The sequence below is a fragment of the Microchirus variegatus genome (genome assembly GCF_963457635.1).
Source record: "Microchirus variegatus genome assembly, chromosome: 20".
NCBI classification, from domain to species: Eukaryota; Metazoa; Chordata; class Actinopteri; order Pleuronectiformes; family Soleidae; genus Microchirus; species Microchirus variegatus.
The window spans coordinates 12839635-12855791 of record NC_139821.1 but is presented as its reverse complement, the minus strand read 5'-3'; the positions used below and the strand labels follow the sequence as shown (position 1 = coordinate 12855791).

The window sequence follows — 16157 nt, the reverse complement described above, 5'->3', positions numbered from 1 at the left end:
GAATGATAGTTGCATCATCGTTGAGAGCGTGTGCACGGAGACTCTTGGCCAGGTCAGGTTTATGAATGAGAATTCCATCCATCCATTTTTTTACCGCTCTATTCTGCACCCTTTACTGCGGTGGGTGCTGTGCCTATCTCAGCTGACATAGGGACAGTTCGCCAGTCCATCGCAGGGCCACATATAGAGACAAACAACCATTCACTCACACTCTCACACCTACGGTCAATTTAGAGTGACCAATTCACCTAATTCGCCAAATCTGCATGTTTTCGGACTGTGGGAGGAAGCCGGAGAACCCACGCACACACAGGGAGAACATGCAAACTCCTTGCAAAAAGACCATTGTCCCAACTGGGGCTAACAACTCAACCAGGGGTCTCAAACTCAAATGACCTGGAGGCCAATGCGCATCTATCTTGGTCAAGAGGGGGCCGGCCTAGAGAACAAAAAGTGGGAAAAATAAACAACTGTTCACAATATTGCATCATGATATCACACATATACTATACGTAATACTATTTATGATGCAACATTAATGTATTAATATCAAAAACACACATTTATTTGAAATTACATAAATAATAGTGTGGACAACTGTAATTAAAATTCATACCAGGAGCAGTTTCGGGGCCACTGCCATTCGTGGCTCGGGCCCTAACAAGCGTATTTATATATGTAATTGAATGTTGTATATTATACATTTAATAATGGGATAATTATGACCAAATGTCTTCTTATTAATGTTATAAAAAACAATGCAAGCAAACATATATTATATTCTATCACTTCGCTGGCAGCTGTGCATCAGCGACACACTGTGTTTAAAAGATGGTGAGGTCGTGGGCCATGTTTTCATTATAGCATGTAATGGATTGGGGGGGCCGCATTTGGCCCCCGGGCCACTAGTTTGAGACCCCTGCACTAAACCAACCGTGTGGCCCTGAATGAGAATTGGTTCTCAAAAATTGTATCTGGTAGATAAAGGTAAAATAAAAATGTAGATTTAACACACAGGTCACTTGTCAGTCTTTGTCTTGAGATGATGGCTCTATAAACTCTTGCATATCTAATTAAAAGGCACGTTAAATAGATTGTTGCACTTATTGAAAACGCAGATGCTTTTCAGCAGGTTTTTAAACTGCACTGAAATCTAAACACGGATCTCTCCCTCTCTGCTCTAACCTCAATATCATATGATAACAGTGCCGTTGTCATGGAGCATTATTTTGCAGCCGGCGTCGTTTCGCTTCGCACATCATGTCCTAGTTTCTTTGAGCACATGGCAGAATGACACAGCAGGAAAATCTTTAAAGTTCCTTAAGTGGCACTTCCTCGTTTTTTTTTTTTTTGAGTCACCTGATATTGTTTATTTAAGAAACCTGGTGAACTTCTCCAATCTTGCATCACGGGAATATTGTTTTGAGAGCGTGGGCACGTTCAGGGTTGTGGGTGGGGAAGGACGAGAACCCCGGGACCAGAAAGAGTGGGCGTGTATAAACGCCTCATGGGACAATGAGTCACGACCAAGATGACTAAGTAGTATTTCTATCGGGGATGTTTGGGTGCAAAAACTTGGTGTAGCGTGCAGCGCGGTGGTGGTGGTGGTGGTGGTGTGCAGCAGCAGCAGCTGCGTCGCTTCAACTTCAAGGTTTGTGCACTGGGGAACTCCATGAGTTGTGCAATCGATGTTTATCTTTTGTGTGTCGTCAGCTGATGAGACAAAGACACGCACACACATTCTTATACAGCATTTCTTAATGAAGACATGCACAGACATAATCTCTTCTCTGACCCTTTACCTTGACCTTCATCATCACGACTATTCTCTTCAATTACAAACTACATTTTTTTGGTCATACCTGTCCTTCGTACACCTCAAAGTGCATAAAAAAGTGCACAGTATGAGCTTTGACTATTTTAAATTTAAAAAATAAACGTGTTTGTCGTCTTGGGTGCATCACAAAGTGCATGAAATCAAAAAGGTGCACAATATTAGCATTTGTTGTCACCACAGCCTCCGACACACACACACACACACACACGTTAACCAGGCAAAGAGGGGACTGTCCTTCTTCACAGACAAACAGGGGACTTGGGTTTCTGGTCATTTTTAAATAAAAACAAAAGCATAGAACATTTACTTTAAAGGTCTTTTACCACATTATTACTAAGGCATGACAAAGAGGGGACCTGAAAAATGTCCCCTTTTCCCGGTTAGTCCCTTCTTTGTGGGTGTGTAACGACACCAAAGTCACCTGTTCTACTGGTTGCCGATTGCGCACACACACACACAAACTAATATCTTACTGTGAGGGCCTCAAGTTGCAGTTTAAAGAGAAAAATATTGACAATTACTTTTTTTTGAATAAGTGCAAACAGCACCATCTTGTGGCTAATCTGGAAACGACAGCTTGGATTTAATTTACAGTTTTTAAAGAAGTGTCCTGTCCACAAGTGTTTAACTCTCTTAATTAAAATTAATTATACCAGTAATAGAAATGTATCAATTAAAATAAAAATAATAAAAAAAACGTTACACAGTCTAAGAAGAGAGAGTCGTGCAGTAAGAGGCTTAAGGGCAGGAGGGCATGTGCTGGAAGAATGTAAACATTGTCTGCTCTGAGGAGTGACTTCAAAGTTAGACGGCGGTAACCTCGTCTCGGTGCTGGTGCACAATCTTTGACCAGGAACGATGGTCGACAGCCTCTTCCTGGAGATGCTCTTTGAAGTCACAGAATGGATCTGATTGACTTGTGTGAAGTAAAGACACATAATATTAAGTATGAGATATCTGAGTTGTCTGACAAAACCTCATAATCATGAAATCGTGTGCATATGCATAATAACAATATAATATGAGCTGATATATGACTTTTTTTTACTGTGATACTTATGCATATCATGACGACTAGTATTAGGGCCATTTTTTTAGAATGAAGTCGTAATTTTTTGAGAATAAAGTAATCTTTCGAGTTAAAGTTGTAATATGAGAATAAAGCTGCAAAATAATGAGAATAAAGTTGTAATTTTTTGAGAATAAAGTAGTAATCTTTTGAGAATAAAGTCGTAAAATTATGAGAATAAAGTTGTAATCTTATGAGAATAAAATTATAATCTTATGAGAATAAAGTTGTAATATTATGAGAATAAAATTATAATCTTATGAGAATAAATGTGTATTATGATGATAAAATTATAATCTTATGAGAATGAAGTTGTAATATTATGAGAATAAAGTTGTAATCTTTAGAGAATAAAGTCATAATCTTATGAAAATAAAGTCGTAATATTATGAGAATAAATGTGTAATCTTTCGAGAATAAAGTTGTAATGTTATGGGAATAAAGTAGCAATATTATGAGTTTACATTTGTTATTATTAAGTCAATATCTCAGTATTACTAAATTTTGAACATTCCAGTGCAGCTTTCTAAGTTTATAGAGCTAAAACAGAGCAAAACAAAACACATTTTCTTTTTTAAACACAACTCTTAAAGTTGACCTCAGCGACCCTCACTCGAGCTGAATACTCGACAGTAATGGCCGTGTGTGTGTGTGTGTGTGTGTGTGTGTGTGTGTGTGTGTGTGTGAGAGGTGTCAGGTGCTGAGGAGAGTTTGTTGCTGTGATCGGTGATAGAGGCTGGATCTCTCCTTTGTGTCTGAGCTCTTCATCATAATCGTGGCTCACTGACTCATGTCTGGAGCTCAGGGAGCAAACCTCTCTCAGCTTTCTGTTCCTGACGCGATGGGACGCCGGGACAATAACACAGAGTAAGCAGTCGGCGAGCGGCGGGGGGAAAAAAAGCAATAAGAGGGTGCTTTAATACATGGCAGCACAGCAACAGAGTCAGTGAGAGAGAGATAAAGACTGAGACAGAGAGATGGGGGAGGCCTTAATGGAAATAAATAGTGGAGCTCAGAGGGTTGAGGAGACAAGAGGTGATGATGAGTGGAGAGCTGTACAAGTGTGTCTATGGGAGAGGGTTTAATGAGGCAAGCAAAGGCCAGTGTGTGTTTACTTGGATTTGTTACCTCTTTAGGAGCAGGTTTTGGTCTACATGGTCCTGACAGAGTCAGTTTTTATGCTATATGTATGCTATTTGAAGCTTTTTGAGGCTTTGAGGCACAATTTTTAACGCCATCTCTACTGGACTGCAATTGTCTTTATATTACAGGAGTTTAGTGATTTGGAAGAAACTGACCACATGAAAACAGGTCTTTTTTATTTTTTCATCCACACAGAAACGGTATTTTGGGAGCCCTAAATGCGTTTTTTATGCAGACAAAGAATACGTTATGTTGGGAAAACAATCTCATGATCCCACTTTGTCTTGCACTTGTATTCACTGTCTCTTATCTTCGTCATCTTCATCTTCTTGTGTTTGGAGTGTATAACTTTTTTTTTTTTTTCCTGAGTTGCCTAGGCTTTCTTCATTCTGTCTCTGCTTCTGCCATTCCCTATATATTGTGACATATACTTATTTGAAAAAAGCTTTATTTTATTTAGTATACGCGCATTCCATATGCACGTAATTTTTTGAGAATAAAGTCAGAATCTTTCGAGAACTAAGTCGTAATATTATGAGAATAAAGTCGTGATATTATGAGAATTAAGTCGGAATCTTTCAAGAATTAAGTCGTAATATTACAAGAGTAAAGTCGTAATCTTTTGAGAATTGGTCGGAATTTTTTGAGAATTAAGTCGGAATATTACGAGAATGAAGTCATAATATTATGAGAATTAAGTTGGAATCTTTCAAGAATTAAGTCGTAATATTACGAGAATTAAGTTGTAATCTTTCAAGAATTAAGACGGAATTTTTTGAGAATTACGTCAGAATATTACGGGAATAAAGTCGTAATCTTTTGAGAATTGAGTCTGAATTTTTTGAGAATTAAGTCGTAATGGTACGAGAATAAAGTCGTAATCTTTTAAGAATTAAATCGGAATTTTTAGAAAATTAAGTCGGAATATTGCGAGAATAAAGTCGTAATATTATGAGAATAAAGACATAATATTATGAGAATTAAGTCAGAATCTTTCGAGAATTAAGACGTAATAGTACGAGAATAAAGTCGGAATCTTTTGAGAATTAAGTCGGATTCTTTTGAGAGGTAAGTTGTAATTTAACAAGAATAAAGGCGAATACATTCATATATGAGTCCTAATCTTTTGATGTCTTTTGAGTCTCTGGGTAAATCCATGCTACTTGTTGAAAAACACATCAAAACTGCTCCAGATACACATTTTGGGCAAAAACTCTTTTTTTAAAGCTCACTCCTGTGTTCACAGTACAAAAATGACCACATCTGCTTTTAGGTATTTTGTAGTGTGGATGCAGATGACGGCTTGAAGCTTGTCTGGATGCAGCGATTGCACTGCGTCCCTCAGCAACAACAAGGCTTTGTGTGTGTGTGTGTGTAAACCTTATCTGCGGAGCAGCAGGAGGCCTTTAGTCAACTGTCAGATCTCAGTTAGAATAAAAAAGAAGTCAAACAGGGGTAACACTTGTTCAACGACCGGGAGATCATAAGGTGTTGGTCTCATGAGTTCAGGTCATCACAATAGAATTACGCGGTCTTTCAACAGACAATCGGTCATGAGCCTTATTACTAAAGGTGAGCTAATTAAACAGAGGGGAACAGAGAACAGCTTCCTCCCCCTGCTTTACTTTTAACTTGATATTTGTAGATCGTAAGAAAAACTGCCCTCCTAAATTTTTATGGGCGACCTCTTGACTTTAACTCCTGCATGAAGTTGAATAAATTCAGTTGCAACACACCTGAGTAATTAAGAGTAAATGATCACAGTCCTGTTTGGTGGAAATAGAGCAATAAAGAAAGGTGGAAATGGAGTCGTAAAGGGAAGACAAAACAACTGAAATAGAAGGAAAAAACACACTATTATTAAAAGAAGTACTAAAACTAGACAGCAACCCAGAGATTGAGATTTTGAATTGCTTGCTGAATGAAAATGTCTAAAGCACGCGGCTCTTCTTCAGCGCTGCCAACAGTGGATTAAAATTCCTCACTTTTAACACTTTCGCACACAAACCGTGCGCTCAAGACATGAGATAATGAACACTGATTTGGATTTTTAGCTCGTTTTGGGTAAATGTTAACTCAAGTAATGCTGTTACGTACTTGACATGGTCAAGGTTACGGCGCTTAAAACGATACTGACACGTAATTCCAGATTGGATATCCGCAGGATACATGCGTGACATGAGAACTTCGCTCTTCTCCCAAAGACAGTGGCCTCATTATTCCAATCAGCCATGTCAATTATGTTAAGATGATTTGCACAAATTCGATTTTAATTAAATAACGAAAAACATACAATTACATTTCAAAGAGTCAGCTGCAATACACACATTCTATTTCCAACCACTACAATAAGATACATGTAATTCTGATTTGAAGAATTTAATAAAATTACCATTTTAAGATAAGGTGCATGTAGTTGAGACACTGAGCAATTTGCCAGGGCCCGGAATAATAATAATGTCATTGTGGCCATTTTTGAGGAGGTAAAAATGCATAAAAACTTGCACGTAGGTCAGGTCTGGCGATAATGAATGCCATAATGGCATAGTGCCCGAACGCGTGCGTTGCTAGCACCCCCTAAAGTGAAAACCGAGCCAAAATTGAGTTACCCCGAATTTCCCAAAAATTGGTGGGAAGATGTTATAGCCCAAGGCGAACAAAAAAGTCGATTGGAACCATGGCCCCAACTCCACAGGAAGACAGCCATTTTGAATTCCAGCGTCCATCTTGGCGATTTGCACCCTACGTAAATGAGCGAAAACTTGTCCAAGCGAGTTTGTCGTACCAGCATTAACCAAAACGCGACAATTTGTACTGGACACATCAAAGGCAAAAAGTTTTCGAAAGGTTTTGCGGATTCAAAAGGGTGCGACCCCGGCAACCATCGGCATTTCGGCGAATTTCGACCGTTCGCCACGAAACGGGAAGTTCCCTATAACTTCGGCATACATCGACCGATCGCCTCAAATCTTCATATGCGACACAAAAGACCGACCACAAACACGTCTACGGACACAAACTTGACCAAACAGGACGTCTGCCATTTGGAATTCAGTCGCCATTTCGCCACAAAACAGGAAGTACCCTATAACTTCGCCATTAATTGACCAATCGCCTAAAGACACAAGAGACCAACCTTGAACATGCATACATTGCTATTATTATTATTGTTATTATTTTATTATCATAAATAAAGTGAAGACTGTTGAGTGAGGGAGGCAGTGAGGTCAGGGAATTGCTGCACTCCCTGACTTGACCATTTCATGACTGTGCTCAGTACTCGTTGTTGATTATTTATTAATTGCCTCTGTTTGCTTTTAAGAAAATACATATGTGACATTATTTGTGAACTGCATCCATCTTAAAACAGGCTCTGTCAAGCAATACTATCAGAGAGGGAGACCAGACTGAGGGAGCATTTTCTAGTTTTTGGTAATGGCGTGTCGCCGTTTTTCCTCCAATTGTCTGGACACAAAACAAATAATTTCCTGTGTGAGGCGCGGCAACGTCACTGGTCGACGACAAGACCTGAATACCGTTATACTGAGAAACACAGAGAGGGTCGTGTGGAGCTGACAATGGTTTGAATGGAACAGACGTTTGTTTATATTTAAAACTTACACAGTACAATTTTAACTATACACACATAATGGGTCGCTAATGGACTCGGAGGGGGTGAATGGGTTCAGTGACCGTGGTTGAGTGACATTCCCGTAACCGATAAAACACTCATTGTGCGCTAAAGCCACTCAATTGTCATGTACGGCAGATGCCTTGCTCACGGGCAAACAGAGAATCTCACACAATAATGGACAAAGACCTGCGCTAAACCTTTACAAACAAAACTCCTTGTTCCAAATGGCAGTAGGAATGTAGCAATGTGGACAAAAACCACCAAGAAGAAGCTTTTTCTCATGCCAATCTCAATCCACGTCACCTACACATTTTTACACAGGACCGAGCACTGCCTGCAAATTCTGCAGTGGAGAAACCCTGCACTGTTGGTGACAGAGTAAAGGCAATTAAACACTGTTTGCACCAGGCTTGGACAGCCAGGCAGCCGTGCGCCTGGCTAATTAACCTCCTACACAAGGAGAGAGAGAGGGGGAGAAAGAAGAGAGAACGGCAGAAAACTAGACACCGAGATTATAATCACACATATTCTTCTATTCTTACCTACGTTCTTTTTGTGTTGGACCAGTTCTGCATGTCCTATTTAGCGTGTATTCTCCATTAGTGCTCCAGTGACAGTGACAGCCAATTTGCACTCAAATATAGTAATTTAGATATGAAGTACTTACTTTCATACTTGTGTCCTTGGCTCCCCTTGGGACTGTCAACTATTGATGACTTTTCCCCATCTAATGCAGTTCTGTGAAACTTTCCTCTGGAAAATGGATAGTTCTTTTTTTTTTCTTCTTGTTCTCAAACAGAAGAGAGCTAAGTCAAAGTGTTTAAAGGGTTTACAATAATTTATATTGATGAAAAATGTATGGCTGGTGGCAGAAGAATTCTTAATTCTGCTCTTTGGGAAGTCGTGTGGCCATGATCTTATTGATGAATATGCATTGATGTAATGGGAAATCAACCGTGTTCTTTAATGTTTCCTCATGCTTTTTTAAAAATAAAACTGGCAACCATCGCCACACGCTGTGGAACGCAGCTTCCGCTAATTAACATGCTTGACACACACTTAACTTTACATCCACCCTTGATATTCACTTCTGCCCACTCTTTCCGTCCTTTCATGAACGAGTAAAGTTAAGGAAAAGGAAAAAAATTCAGGAGTAAATCATGATTTAATAAGGATAATATAACAATTTAATTACATAATTGGTTAATATACTAACTGAGTGTTATTTCCTTCTTTTTTTTCGCTTGTAGTTCTGTGCTGTGTAAAAATGTTCCACTCGTGCTCCGGTCCAAACAACCAGTGGGTGATTAATCAGAGAGATGACGGACAGCTGGGTTTCTATAATTCTGGACCGTATCCACACAGTTGGCCTCAATTCCGTCTGCCAAGTCCCAGCGGCACCGTTCACCATTCTCCATCGCAGCATCCCTATGGTCGAGCTTACGCCGCAGCACATGCCCCTGCTTGGCGTCAACCCCACAACACATGGAAGGTAGGTCGACACAACAGAATGTCACACAAATCAAACTGTCCAGAGTAAATGAACAATTATTCACCCAAGGTATCGGACAGATTGAAATTGTTATGCGACAAAGATGTTTGATGAACACTTCTACCGCTTTATCCTCCACAAGCGGCTGTGCCAATCTCAGCTGACATAGGGGCGAAAGGCCCTGGACAGTTCGCCAGTCCATCGCAGGGCCACATATAGAGACAAACAACCATTCGCTCACTCACACTCTCACACCTACGGTCAATTTAGTGACCAATTCACCTAATCCCCATATTGTATGTTTTTGGACTGTGAGAGGAAGCCGGAGAACCCTGGAGAAAACCCACGCACAGATGGGGAGAACATGCAGAAAGGCCCTTGTTCTGACCGGGTCGTGAACTCTGGTCTTCTTGCTGCAAATGCAAGAGTGCTAAACAACCGTGTGGCCCAATAATCCAATCATTCCAGTATAAAACCAGAAATTCACATTGGAAAACTGGTTGGACATCATTCCTTGGGAATGTGATGTCATTAAAAAACCATCAAAACTATGTTGAGATAATCCAGGATCAAGGATCAAACGGTAAATCACCGGTAAATCTAAAGTGCTGTAATCTCTACTGGTATATCCTTTAAGTGTGGCTCAAACAGGCTGATTATCCAGCTATTGACCAATATCTTAGAACTTTGTGGTACAGCTATAAACCTCTGTATGACTTTGGTTGTGGTATTCTCTGTTTTTTTTTTTCCCACATTCAACTGCCTTTGTTCCTCTTAATGTCTTCACATTACATTTATATGGTGGACACACAATGAACTGCAATCACAAGCATAAACAACCCCCCCCCACCCCCCCACCATCAATGGCTTCTTGTCCACATGCTTTTACCCCCCCCCCCTCCCTAATAACCCATAAATCACCACCAGTAATTACAGTAGCTGTCGGAATGAAAAAAATGTCACATGTTTAAATGCACCATCACATGTCTAATGACGGAGGCGTCATCAAGCGCATCAGCTGTCATAAATGTGAAAACCAAACGAGGCTGTAAACTCAGCAGGCCCTCTGTGGTGAATCTCCTCCTTTCTGCTGCATGTAAACAACATCAATGGCATCACTGTGGAATATTCATCAGAGCTCTTTAGAGGCCTTTAGAGGGATCTTATCACTGCCGTAAAAGAATATTTACAGTCCTGTGTAAGATCAGCTGTGTTATTTCAACAATGTTATTAAGACCATAGAGTATAATTTACTGATACTACGACTTTATGGAAGAAACAAAACAGCTTCTGCAGATTAAAATATCATGTATTCTGATCTGAAGATGACCCCCATCTTTCTTAAATCATAATTAATGTAAAAAAAAGTTTTATTAGGCCACGTTTATACAAGTCATGCTTGATCATTACATACATGTTACATGAGTTAAACTCCTTAACAGCTTAGTAATATATAAGACCAACATTGAGTCACATGATTCCAATCCAAAAGCCAGTGATCACAGAATTTGCTGGACTTTTGTAGACTTTTACAGGACTCTATATTATCTCTTCTGAAATGATGCTTACAGTTGCAACCGGAGCTGCAACTTACCGTTATTTTCACAATCGATTGATCTGTCGATTCATCGCATAATAGTTTGGTCCAAAAATGTTGTCAAGATGATGATCTCAGTTAAAACGGAGCAAAGAAACCAGCAAAATAATCACATTTAAGAAGATGAAACAATCAGAAATCTTGTTTTAAGAGATCTCTAGTGGCAAAACAATACAGTAACCACCTGCCACGAATAAAACATGCCAGCGTAATAGTATTAATGCTGCTTTTTACATTTGAATAAACTGATTTCATTGGAATTCCGTCTCTGCGGACTGTGGCATCATTGTACGCACATGGTTCCGATAGATCAATGAGCCAAAACCGGAAGATCTGGATACCGCGAGCAATTACTGCGCCATTCAATGTGAGCTGTGTGCTCTTGTATGAATAAAATAAAATCTGGGAATAGGAAAGAAAAAAAAAAGAAAAGGATCACATCTATTTTCCTGCATTGCTTTGATGCAAAAAGTGAGGATGAATTTTGTATGTTTAGAATACATGAGGCCATTGTGGGGGGGGGGCCAAATAACTCCCAGATCGGCCGTCTCAGTAGGCTTCGGGGCGAGAATTTCTGGAAAGGAGATATGAATCAGACTTTTAGAGGAGCAGGAACAGAAAACATCCCTACATTAGTTGGATGAGTGATAGACTTCAAAGCATTGTTGCACTATGTTTTTCACTTCTGTGGGAGGCCTTTCATGTGCTAAAGCTGGTCTTGTGTGAGTGTGTGTGTGTGTTTGTGTGCAGTCAATATACGCCTCAGGGTATACGAGCTGCCTCCTTCAGTACAAGAGGAAGAGTGGTTTGGTAGATGCAGGTGAAGATGATGTCAAAGTAGGGAAAAAGAGAAATGGCTCTGGCTCGGAGAAAGGCTTATATTTGACCCGATATGGTGATAAAAATGATAGAAATAATAAATATATATATATACAATATGAAAATATGTATAATAATTCCACACAGAAACCTGAACATTTCAATATATTGGTCAACTACTGTGTAGGATAATTAGAAATGGTAGTTTAGCATTTAACTGTTCAACAAGTGCACTTTGCATACATCGTAATTGTGCAACGGTTTGTGCTATCGGAGAAATTCCAACAGTTTCCGAAAGCTGAGAAGTTTCACTGGTGCTAACGAATCAGCCTGTTTTTGGACGCTGAGACATATTTATTTTAAATATGTTTTATACTGTTCAAATTTCAAATTGAACACAAAAAAGCTGTATTTATGTACAACTACAGTGTTTTTTATAAATGTTTTTATTTTGAATTGTTAACACACCATTTTAGCATGCATTGCAAATAACTGCCAAACACAGAAAGTTATTCTGGAAAAATGGGCAAAAGCACAAGACATTTTCTGGCCCTTTTATGGTTAAAATAAGCAAAGATAAATAAATAAATAATAAGTCCAGACGGACATTTTGAGGCTTAGGTGTTGAAGGGTTAAGTGACCTTTTGTTATTGCTGCCATTTGGGCTGGTTTGAGTATTTCAGAAACTGCCAGTCAACTGGGATTTCCATGCACAACCAACGCTATAGTCGTCTGAGAATTGTCCAAAAAAAATAGAAAATACAGTGTGAAATTGAGCCATTGATCAGAAGAGAATGTCTAGAGTGGTTCAAAATGATAGACAGACAATAGTAGCTCAAATAATTAGCCATCAAAACCAAGATATGCAGAAGACCATCTCGAAATACGATCAAACGTTGAAGCGAAATGGGCTACAGCAGCAGAACACTACACCTGGTGCCACTTTTCCACCTCATTATGCATCCTGTTCACCTAATAAAGTGGTAGATTAGTGCATAATATCCTTAGTCTTCACACAAAACTGTCATATTAGGCCCTATGTGTGTGTTCTGGAAATACTACATTGCAAGTACCTTGATACAAATCAGGGTTTGTTTGTCTGACAGCCGTGGCAGAGCTCGTGAGTCATGGTGGAAACGGACACAAAACTTTAGTGTGTCGTTTTGAAACATTTCCACAAATTCAACTGGCCAGCTTGTACAACTTGTACTGTGGTAATCGAAGACAGATGCAGCGGCCTGACCGATGCATTTTGCCTGAGAAATGTAATCTTGTTACAGCAAAACTTAATTTAAAACCATTAACTGTGGAGATCCATCATTTTTGCGCTGTGAAGTTTTTTGACTGCAAAGCGTAAGCAAATGACTCGCATCGTTTCTCGGTTCATCCAAACGGTCACCACCTACAGATGACGGGAAAGAGAGAGACGGTCCAGAACTGTGAGAAAAGTGGAGCTAACGTTAACAATATATTTGGGGTAATAAGTTATGAAGGAAAATGGGCTAAAATTGGCGCGGAGGAAGAGAGAAGAAGAAAAAAAATTGAGGAATGCATGACAGAGAGAGAGAGAGCAAATTAATCTGGGTGTTGGACAGTAAGGACTCTGGAAGGGTAAAGCATGGGAGAGCAGCAGCCATGGGTTTGGACCACCCATCTGGACTGGCCGAGTGCCTCGGCTATGGCTGGACCGCTATTTGTCTGCTGGACTCGGTGCATACATGAATGAAGTAATAAGACAGAAGTCCAGCGCAGTAATTCAGATGTAACTCTGTGTTGGAAACATATGAAAGCTGCACTACTCATCGTTAACATACCGCAGTTATGAAAGCTAATGGACATTTTTGAAGTCATTGCCGAGGGGGCTGTACCATGTGTAAAGGATTGAGCTGTTTTCTCATACTCAAAAAAATACTTTCATGACACCTCGCATCCTGGATTTAGGAACCACTACAGTGTGTTGGACACAAATACACTAAAGCAACCTATACATTTCCTGAAATACCCAGGGCCCAGACTTATCTTCCAGTCTTCAGATGACCATAATGCAGTCTCAATATGGACATGCAGTGATAACCACCTCTGGGAACTGTAGTTCGTTTTTCCACACTGACCCCTCATGTCCTAGGACATGGCAGTCTGTAGCAGATTGGGCCTTGAAGTACTGGCCTTCAACAGCAGTCATGGAGAACTGGAGCCTCCACTAAGGAAGTTGTGTTTTTGCCAGCAATTGACACGTCTGTCTTTTGGCATCATGAGTCTGGATTCATACTTTCCAGGTCTAGAAGTCGTCAAAGGTCTGTGCGAATTAAATGTCACCATCCACTTAAGTTTTCAAGGGTACATGGTTCTACTTTCTGAGGTCTACGGGTGCATGCACCGGTACAACCCTTTAAGGAACACAAAGACGTACAAATGGACCAAATTTCCGCGACGAGAATGGAATGTGAGATCGTGTACACAGACATACTGTAGAATGGTCTACACTGGTGTGGACATCCATATTAGTACGAATGGAACCGTGGCCACAGAATGCCAAAAGTCTGGCGAATTGAGGGCCCATGACTAATAAAACATACAATGGATTTTGATGACAGTTTCAGGGGATGTCCATGAAAGCTCAATGAGAAAATCCAATGACGTGGATACATTAAGTTTGCAATGTAGCAGGTTCACCTTAAATGACCAGGATGCAGCCCCCAAAATTGGAGACAAGACTTGTTGTTGAATTTAACCTCCTTGATCACTATGCTCCTGGACTTCCCCTAACAAAATTACATACGTCATTACATTTTGATGCTGGAAACATTAGTGGGAGTTTGTATATGCTGAGGTGATGGAATTACTTGTTTCACAGTGCATTTTCAGAGCGATTTATCTTTATTATGAAAGGGCTATCTCGGACACTAATAGGATTAGACAGAACATTCTTCTTAATGCTTCACATTTGATTCTTTAGTGTCTGACGTTGGACACAAATCCACCCTAACCATCCTGACCTCGTCTTACACCAATTGTTCTTACAATAGCAGAGAGCGAGTCACCAGACTGTCCTGATAATGGACACACAGAACAAAAACACAGACCATGTCTGGATAAAACATATCATAATCCCTAAAGGTGGGGGGCATTGGGGGGGTTTCAAGGCCACCAAGATAGCTATTCATGGCATCTAGAGTTGTGGAAAGACCTCCGGGAAAGACATTGTGAGGTGTTGGTATGAGACCTGGTATGACACTCATGGGAAGAATGGTGATTAGTGACGAAGAGGACTGACTACACTCGAGGGCATTTGTTCCAATCGAGTAATACATTTAGAGACGTGAGCATTGATGTGTTTCTGAATTGATTGAGATGTTATACTTGAGAAAACTGGTAACAGAAAACAAGGACAAGTGAAATCCAATATCTCTTCCTCCAATCGGACATCTGCTCATGACAACTACACCATTGAAGTTTTTAAGGTTATTATGAGGTGTGAATTTTTCTGAGTGTCATCTACAATTAGCTGTAGCTCCCCCATCGCGCCTCAAAGAATAAGTTGCTTCCTTTCTTCACAGGACGATATGGAACACTGCTATAATTGGACTCATTTTTAGACTGGTATGGATACGGTCAACCGCAAGCAAGGGGTTAATATCTCAATTCATGTCATCACTTAATGGGAATTAACTCAGGAGTCTGTCTGGGAACTCGGTTTGGCCTGAGATGACATTGCCAACTTTAGATTAAATCTGATTGCATTAGTGCTTCTAAATATACTCGTCTGTGTGCACAATCATATATCATTGCATACCTGATTAAATACAGTTATGAGAATTACCTCAAGTTACACTTAAAAAAAAGTTGTTATATATATCTCACACAGGGGCTGGATGGGTGAAGGAGTGAGGTGATTAGGGTTTGAGTGGATGAGATAAAGCAGTAAAGCAATCAGTGATGTGGTAAAAGGACCTTTTGTCTTCAAGTATAAGAGACAATGACTGTTAGTAATTGTCTATCCTAATAATACGGGCCTCATCAAGCCCTTCAAATCTCAACTCTTATCTTGGCCCTGCTCTTTACACCTTCCTTTTCTTTGACCACCATCACAAACATCCTCAGAATGGGTTTGTTTCCTGTGGCAGTGTGCTGGAACATGGTCCTCCAGGCATCTCTCACATGTTTCCTAGAGGTTTATTGGACCCAAGTGGCAAAATGTCCTATTATGACTGCAGAAATACAGCTGAACCATTTCATGTATTTGCAAGGAGTAAATGGTAGTTATGGATATATGGTTTGTACAAACGTAAACTTAAACATTTCTGGTTTTATTCTACTACAAATTTTGTCTTATTTGACTGAACTATACACTACTATTCAAAAGTTTGGGGTCATTTAGAAATGTCCTTATTTTTGAAGGAAATGCACTTTTTTCAATGAATATAACATTAAATAATCACAAATACACTCTATACATTGTTAATGTGGTAAACAACTATTCTAGCTGCAAACGTCTGGTTTTTAATGGAATATGTACATAGGTGTATAGAGGCCCATTTCCAGCAACCATCTCTCCAGTGTTCTAAT

General features: G+C 39.8%; 1 protein-coding gene across 1 annotated transcript in view; it reads left to right on the top strand.

The window, feature by feature from the left end:
- Positions 1 to 8950: 8950 nt before the first annotated feature.
- tfec (transcription factor EC) overlaps positions 8951 to 16157 on the top strand; it is a gene marked incomplete at both ends in the record, with an annotated part of 31709 nt that continues 24502 nt past the window's right edge. The window contains one exon of the mRNA XM_083907156.1: positions 8951 to 9175. Within this exon, the coding sequence (XP_083763282.1) occupies positions 8951 to 9175 (225 nt within the window). The remainder of the gene's footprint in view (positions 9176 to 16157) is intronic.